Source organism: Phaseolus vulgaris, chromosome 8 (assembly GCF_051622355.1).
Source record: "Phaseolus vulgaris cultivar YP4 chromosome 8, ASM5162235v1, whole genome shotgun sequence".
NCBI classification, from domain to species: Eukaryota; Viridiplantae; Streptophyta; class Magnoliopsida; order Fabales; family Fabaceae; genus Phaseolus; species Phaseolus vulgaris.
In genome coordinates this window covers 2757223-2766637 of record NC_143505.1, presented here as the reverse complement: position 1 = coordinate 2766637, position 9415 = coordinate 2757223, and the positions used below count along the sequence as shown (strand labels likewise).

Genomic DNA, 9415 nt, shown 5'->3' with positions numbered 1-9415 from the left:
CCATTTGACTCTCCGTAGAGTTGTTGTTATCTGTTGTAGACACCATTGTTGCCGAAATCCTTGTGGGGGGCCAGAGATTATTCAGGCCCCACGGTGGGCGCCAATTGTACCTGTGGATGTCAGAGCTAGAGTGATATTGTTCCACGTCAGTACCTAATTGTTGTTGTCCAGCAGCTGCTTAATTCTCCTAGTCCTTTCTCCTCTGCGTGTATGCTCGTCCGGTCGGCGAGGGTACCTGCGATTACACTCCGACGCTCAAGTCAGTTCTCTCCCTTTCTCAGTGTTTTTCCAGAAGATTCAAAACGTACCTTTTCCCCCTTTCAGCCGTTTTCCTTATAGGTTGACTTGGGCTTTTCCGTGTGGGCCAAGTAGGTAGTTGCTGAAATCGTGCTTAGTGGTGTTTGGGTCATGAATAGTGGCTTCCTGATATTAAGGGAGTGTACCTGCAAATGTCTTTGACCCATTCAACTACAGTTATAACTGTTGTTCTGCCACGTATTTATTTTGTTCGTTTTATTCAACATTCATGTTCGGTCGTACGGAGCCGAACGGTTATATATTAAAACAACATAAAGAAAGTAGATTCAATCTCCCTTTGTCACTTGTCACTGCGTGCAATTCCAATACTAAAATGCCCACACCAAACAGAATACTATAAATGTTGAAATGTGTACTTTCTAGAAGAAAAAGAAAACACGACAAGAAGAGACAGGTCAACTTTTGCTTGTCAACCAAACCAGAGAATTCAACAAAATATCAAGTTAGTACAAACTAGCAAAGAACAATTTTGTATATTAACATATAATAATAATAATATTATTATTATTAATAATAATTTGTTTTAGCAAATATTATTTCTAAGCTGTGGTCCATTTTTTCTGCTTGCCGTCTCGGATGGAACTAGGATCAAAGCAACAAAAAAAATTTAATAATCCCTCACGTCATTCTATATGCCTTAATAATTATATATAAACATTATTTATACCATTTTTCTATTATTTTACCATGTCACTTATTGTATTCATCGATCCTTCTGCCTTTTACTCATATTTTAGAAAAATATAAATGTTTATCCCATATTTAAATGGTAGAAAATGGAGGAAAAGTCATGCAAATAATTAATATAATAAAAATAAATATAAGAAAAAAGATAAAATGTTAAAAAATACTATATTTTGAGATACCCTTTTGTGTTGCAAACAAAAAAAAATAGGGACATTTAAGATCAAGTTAATCCAAAATATAATAAAAAACTGGTAAAATGTCAAATACATTTTCTAAGTGATTTTTCTTTAATTTTTTTTCGGCTTTCGGTTTAAAATCAGTAACGGAATCAAATCAGTGATTGAATATAATATAAAATATTATATATTTAAAATTAACTAACAACTAGTTAATAGACATAAATATGACTAAGAGAGAATTTTAGTATTTGATTATATTATATATGAGCATTGAAAATATATGTATCGAAACATGAAAATGAATTTATATTATAGTTTCTAACTGCAATATAATATTATTTTTAGAAAAAATATGAAATTGCGTGATTTATTTATGAATAAGGGACCACAATTAAAATATAATAATAAGTATAAAAGAGTAATAATAATATTTTATTAGAGATTAATCAAAAATTTACAAAAACAAAAAACACAAAATGATCAAACTCAAACATCAATATTCAAATAGTATATTAAATTAAAATTGAATTATCTAAATTTATATTTAACCTAACAGTCTACAACTTTTAGGAAAGAATATTGGGCACTGAGAATTACTGACCTGGCTGGGGGCCTAAACATTCTGGAATATTATTACACTCTAACTATTCAATTTAAATTCAGATCTAGAAATCAACCCAGCTTGCAAATTTGTTGATTTATGAAACACATTTTCACCATAAAACCAAAGCTTCACCCTTATTTGTTCCAATCTTGAAAGAAACACAAGTTCTCTGCTTTCTCCACATGGCTTCCAACAACATCAAAATCCACCAACAGTGCAGGGTTGCTCCTCCCTCTGCACCCCAAACATCCCTCCCTCTCGTATTCTTCGACATGTTCTGGCTCAGGTTTCACCCTGTCGAACGCATCTTCTTCTATACCCTCCCTATAACCCATTCAAACCCATCCATTTTCTTCACTCAAGTTGTTCCAAAGCTCAAAACTTCACTCTCTCACACCCTCCAACACTTTCCCCCTCTCGCCGGCAATGTCGTGTGGACCGATAGTTCCTCCAAGCCCGTCGTTCAGTACACCCCAGGCGACGCCGTTTCAGTGGTGCTTGCAGAATCCGAAGCCGATTTCGACCATGCGTTGGACAACGCTCCCAAAGAAGCATCCGAATCACGTTGTTTGGTGCCCCACTTGGAATCCTTGGATTCTCGGGCCTCTGTTATGGCTCTCCAAATCACTCTGTTCCCTAACAGAGGGTTCGCCATAGGAATCAGCACCCACCACGCCGTCCTTGACGGAAAATCTTCAACTCTTTTCCTCAAAGCTTGGGCTTCTCTGTGCAAAACCAATGATGATCACTCTGAGTCATCATCATCAACACCATCTTTGGCTCCAGAGTTGGAGCCTTTCTTTGACAGAACAGCCATCGAAACAGCGAGTGTGTTCGGGAGCTCATCAAGTATTGATAACCTCTTTTCCAAATTGTTATCAGATGAAGACAGCGACCCAAGATGCCTAAAGCTTCTACCTTTCCCTCCAAGATTGGAAGATCATGCTCGAGGGTCATTTGTGCTTACGGGAGCAGATTTGGATAAATTAAGGAATAGGGTGTTGTCCAAGTGGGACAGTGTTGACATAGTTGAAGAAGAATCAAACTCAAACTCAGGGGTTTCTTCAAAACCAACCAAACTGTCGACTTTTGTCCTAACGTGTGCTTATGCTACGGCTTGCATTGCCAAGGCCTGGCACGGAGTTGAAAAGGAGAAAAATAAGTTTTGTTTTGGGTTCAGTGTGGATTGTAGGGCCAGGTTGGAGCCTCCAATTCCTGAAAACTATTTTGGGAACTGTGTGTGGGGGCATTTGGTGGATGCTAAGCCATCGGAATTTATAGAAGAAGAAGGGTTTGTTATTATTGCCAAAAGAATTCATAGTAAAATAAAACAGATGTTAGATGAGAGTGTTTTTCATGGGGCAGATACTGTGGCTCCTAGATTTATAGCTTTGGTAAAAGAGGGAATTGAAATGTTTGGAATTGCAGGGTCTAACCGGTTTGGGGTTTATGGGATTGATTTTGGTTGGGGTAAGCCTTCGAAGGTGGAGATAGTATCCATCGATAGAGCCCTAACAATTGGATTGGCAGAGAACAGAGATAACAAAGGTGGTGTTGAAGTTGGGGTTGTTCTGAAGAAACCTGTGATGAAACTATTTGGCACTTTGTTTTATGGAGGATTATCAGATGAGTGATTCAAGACTCGACTGGAACATGTCATCTGAAATTGAAGAATGTGCACACAAACTTGCCCTTTTTTTTTTTATCATATATTTACTTTTTCTTCTTCTCAATTTTATTTTCTTCTGGTTGTTTCTGAATTGTGTAACTTATCGAGATATTAGATACTTTGCATTACAGCATAAAAAGTGAAGTAAGAGTATCCATAATCATTGATACAATTCTATCATGTTCTTAAAAAAGGTTGGGAGCCTTTGTTTTATATTAGATACTTTGCATTACAATGTACTTTTCTTATCTTTTAGCTGTAGTCTTCTTCTGCTATTCGTCCACCAGATTAGAAGAGTGAGATATCGATATTCCAACATTGATATATCTGTACGAGTTTAAAATTATAAAAGTTATTATAAAGTCTATTTTTATTAAACTTTGTCTTTTATAAAAATTATTATAGGTTCAATAGTCTTTTAATTGTATTTTAATATCTTTAATTTGATTTTAACTTTAATTAACCTTTGAGAAGTAATGATAGAGAAATTTTGGGTAAGTAACTATCGATTTTCGGTAGGATATATATATTATAGCTTCGTCACACGTACAAATATTTAAGCTCTCTTGTTTTTCATGGGGATTTTCATTTCCATGATTTCAACGAATTAATAATTTAAGTGGAAGTGGACCCACCATGAGTTAATAATGTTAAGTGTGTACCACTGATTCTCTCTGAAAAAGTTTTGAAAACTAAGAATTGGTTAAAAGTTTAATAAAAGTGAAAAAGATAAATATTTTATTTCAATATTTTTTTTATTAAATTAAACTTATTTATTGTTTATATTGAGAAATTATATTTTATAGCGGTGAATTCTTAATTTATCCACTCTGTATAACAAATTAATTAGAAATCACTTGAAAATTGAAAAGAATAAGGGAAAGAAAACTCACCCTAACTTTTAAAGTGTAATCTAGTTTAAAAATTTAAGTAAGAATGACTTTTTTTAATGATGTATACACAAGTTTCTTTCTTTCTTATTTTCATCTTCTTACATACAATTTTCTTATATGATATCAGAGGTATTTGAAATCTATCCTAAATATGTGTTTGTTAGACTTAAAGTCCACTTAGTTATATGATTAATAGCTTCTAAAGAAATTATTTATAAATATAATTAATTATATTTTAAATATAATTAATTATTTTTTAAATATAATTAATTATTTTTTAAATAAAATTAATTAATTATTAAATATAATTAATTAATTAATTATTAAATATAATTAAAATATAATTAATTATTTATAAATATAATTGATTATTTACTTTAAATATAATTGATTATTTACTTTAAATATATATTCTATTAGAAATGAAAAATTTAATAAAAAAATTATTTTCATTTTTTCAATTTTTGAATTTCATTTTTCACACTTTCAACTTGTTAAAAATTATTCTAATTCAAATATATTCGTACATACTAAAAGATACATTCTACTTCTTATTCTCATTGTCTTTTTTTTTCCTCACTCATTTACCTACAAAACTCATATCAAAATTAAAAATTCTACACCTCTCCCACCATTGTTCTAAAAAAGCTCAAATGCCTAATCCAAATTAACAAACATCAAGTTTGTATAAGACAAAATCTTTTATTAAAACTTGTTACACAAATTATAATTCCTTATACATCATACGGTATATATGTGGAAGACAATTATCTAATATTTTTGAAAGATGGTAAGTTTATGTTTAATTTAAAGAAAAATGTTAGTAGTTTAATGCTTTAATTAAGGAAATTATAAATTATTGAAATATTTTTATTTTTCATATATTTTAAATAATATAAATAAATTATCAAATAACCACTTACTTTTCTTTAGAATACATATAGCAAAGCAGACCATCGCCAGAAATTCATATTTCTATTTGATCTCTTATGCATATATAATTAACATCTTTACTATCTATATATTTGTTTATCTAGTATTTATATATAACCATATTCGAACTCTTTTACTGAATTTGAAAATGATATTTCATAACATGTTTATTTAACAAATTAGTAAAACATATACTAAAACAAAGAACGTTGATTAAATTAATATTGGGTATATATAAGTTAATTAAAGTTGTCCAGATATACTTTAATTTTGAATTAAAAAATACTATAAAAATATGTAATTGTTACGAACTCTAATCTCTAGTCTGTGGGATCTCCAACACACCCTCATGCACGACTATATATTTTGGGTGGTCCGATAGCGATCCGATAGCGGGTGACCTAATAAGTCCAACAAACACTCGCTAGGATAAACTCGAAATGACTCTGATACCATATTACGAAGTAGACTTTAAGCCTAACTCAACCCCATAAAACCGGCTCATAGGATTGAGGTCTGCACCCATTTATATATTATGAAATGTCTTTATCTTTAGTCGACGTGGGATCTCCAACAGTAATTCCACTAAAAAGTATTTAAATTCTTAGGAAATTTGATAAATTAATAAAGGAACTTCTTTTTGTGTCAGTGACCTGAGGGAACTTCCCTAAGAGGTAATGGCTGTAACCCTACAAACTCTACAATTATTACAATCTGATTTTTTTCATAAATAAGAGAAAATATTTTTTTTATCCATAATTAAGGCACCTAAAGAGGAACACGTGGGTATAATTCAGTCAAGTAGGATTTGTAATGTAATTTATTATTATTAATAAGATATTGTAAGTCTAAATTTACATTCATTGAGTATTTATTGATGTATGTGTATTAAATTTAAATATTTAAAATTTGGAAAATAATTATTTTCTTCAATAAGGGTTAGAGTTTAAATTATTTAATTTATATTTATTTAGTGGTGACGTATCTTTAATCATATCATTTAGCAAATAACAAAAAAAAAAGGAATAAAAGTTTTGAAAAACAAATGAAAAAATATTATTTTAATTGCAGAAAATGATTAAAATATAAAACGATACTCTAGTATTTACTGTCTGTATATTTTTGGTTAATTAAAATTGCTTAAAGTGTCTGGTTGGATATGGTGAAAATGTAGACATGGAGTTCATTTGAATTTGTTTGATAGCACAGAGAATCAAAAGATAAATAAGTTTCACTAATATTTTTTTTATAATTTTAATTATTTTATCTATTTTTATCTACCTTGTTTATTTTCTGAAAATATCAGGACATTTAAGTGTTTTAATTGAAGGAACAGGTGGTTGTAGAGAGTAGGAGCCTTCTAAACAATTTCCTCTCACTATTTGTTCACTTATATTGGATATTTCTGAAACAAATATTTACAGATTTTTCTATATATACCTATAGATTTCATGGATATTTGTAGAAAATAATATTTTTTAATTTTAAAGAAAATGATTTAAAATATAAAGTCAGATAAAAAAATATTTTTATAATAGAATTCAAATAAGTTTTTATAATAAAATATTAATATAAATAAATTGAACTTTTCTAAAATATAAATTTAAATAAGTTGAATTATAATATATAAATTTTTAAAAAGTAATTATCTTAAACAAATTTAATGTTATAGATATAATACAAATATATAATAAAAATTTAAATAATTTTAACAATTAATATTCTTTTTTAAATTTTATTTTGATAATTTAATTTTTTAAATATTTATACAAAATTTATTAATAACAGCAACAGAGTTTTGGCAGAGTTATAAAATTAGTAGAGATTTTTTTGCAAGCCTACAGGAGAGGATTGGCCATGATTTTAGTTTAACTTTTAATTTTTAAATAATTCCATTTAAAAAAATATCTTTACTTTTTTATAATAATTACTGTCAATGAATAAATAATATTTCTTCTAAATTATTAATATTTTTAAAAGTTTTATTTTCTCATTTTTTTATCAAGAAAAATGTTTATTTTTAAAAAAATATTAATATTCCTTAATTCAGAATCATATAAACTAATAAATGTTTTATTCAAATTTAATATCTTCTCATTGATCTAAATTACGTTTTTTATTTAGTTTCTTTCCAAATCAAGTTTTCACTTTTCTCAACTTTGAACTACATGATATAAATATTAATGTAATATATATTTACGGTATCCGGTCAAATCCCACCGGCTACGTCTAGAATTGTAGTGTCTTCTTCAGGTAGAAAACTTTGCGTGTTGAATATTACCATTATTTTTTGTTTTTCGAAAGTGGTAGAAAACTTTGCGTGTTGAATATTACCATTATTTTTTGTTTCTCAAAAGTGACGTAACACACCCTTTGACCCAAACATGAACCAGAAGCACAATTCTACTTAAAAATTATCTCTTTTTTTTTTTTCAGAAAAAACTATCTCCTTGCACAAATCATCTAAATCTAACCAATTAATCAAAGTACAAAAGGATTTGAAAGTACTTTTATGACTTGTTTGGAGAAAAAAAAGTTAAGGAACTGAAAAAAACAGAACAAAAAATGCAGTTATTTAAATTAAAGGATATTCATAAAATTAAAAAAATTATATTTATTTATTTATTAATATTCACACTTTAAAATTTTAATCATATATTTTTGGAATATAATCATTTCTATTTTTTTATTTCATCTAATTGGGTTAACTGTTATTTATTTATGTTAATCTTATAATTAGTCACAATAAATTGTAAAATATTTTTTAAAGTAGACAGTTTGACTAAATGATCAGATAAAAATGTGATGAATTAATAGAAATATGTGATTAGACTGGATGAATGAAGCGTCTATCATTATAAGTAGGTCAAATTACACAAAAATTAAAGTTACTTATTTGAATCAAAATAAGATACACAATTCGAAATCAAAATTAGAGAATAAAATACATTATCTCAAAAATATAATTGAAAGTAAATATTCTATAAAAATATGAAAAAACAGAATTGACAATAAAAGGTAAAATAATTCGAAAATTTTGAAAAATTAAAAAGTGAGAAACTATAAACAAAATCTAAACAACGATATTTTCTTATATAATTTAATTTGAAAACAAAAAAATCTATTGAATTCACCATAACAGTCACTAGTATTTAAATTCTTAGGGAATGCACCATAACTTTGAGTGTTTGTCATCGTACCTATTGAATTTAATAAATTAATAAAGGAACTTGTTTTGTGTCATGACCTGAGGGAACTTCTATCCATAACAGTCTTAGCTTTCCATATGTTTCCCACCGGCTACGTCAAAACTTTGCGTCTTGAATATTACCATTATTCTTTATTTCTCGAAAGTAACGTAACACACAGAAATGAAGCAGAAGCACAATTGTACTTAAAAACTATCTCCTTCCACAAATAATCTACATCTAACCAATGAATCAAAGTACAAAAGGATTTGAAAGTACTTTTATGCCTTATTTGGAGAAAAAAAAGTTAAGGGAATGAAAAAAAAAAAACAAAAATTGTAGTTGTTTAAATTAAAGGATATAGATAAAAATAAATTAAATATATCTAGTTATTAGTAATATAAGAAAAATATAAATATTAATAAAAGTTAACAGCATAACATACAAATATGTAATTGATTATGTTTTTTTTTTCTATAAAAATTAGTTCAAACTTCAAGTAAAAAATAAATTAAGTCATAATAAACTTGTTCAGACTAATTCAAAATATTAAAAAAAAACTATAATATATATAAAAATAGTTTTGTGTCATCCATACTAAATCCATTTATATAAGAGTGAGTAAGTTTTAATTATATTAAGTTTAACCAAATCATAAATGAAACACAACCTACTTTAATTAGACTGAATTAAGTTGAATTAGATTATCAGATAACGAACTCAATGAACATCCACGTAATTTTCGTAGTTCAAATTAGACAAACTATTTTTAAAGATAATTTAATAATAAGAACAAATAAATAAAAATAGAAAACAGAAATAGTAAGTATAAAGAGATTGAATAATTTATTTTGTTCCCAAAAGAAAACAAAGAAGACAGAGTAAATTTATTTATTGTAGGCTTAATTTATCACTATGATTTCAGATCAGAAAAAGTTAACCAA

The 9415-nt window shown here is 28.0% G+C and overlaps 1 protein-coding gene across 1 annotated transcript; it reads left to right on the top strand.

Annotated features, from left to right (window-relative positions):
* Window positions 1-1672: 1672 nt before the first annotated feature.
* LOC137825818 (phenolic glucoside malonyltransferase 1) lies at window positions 1673-3675 on the top strand. The gene has a single exon (XM_068631604.2). The coding sequence runs from the start codon at window positions 1971-1973 to the stop codon at window positions 3420-3422; it is 1452 nt and encodes a 483-aa protein (XP_068487705.2). The 5' UTR covers window positions 1673-1970; the 3' UTR covers window positions 3423-3675.
* The last annotated feature ends 5740 nt before the right edge of the window (window positions 3676-9415 follow it).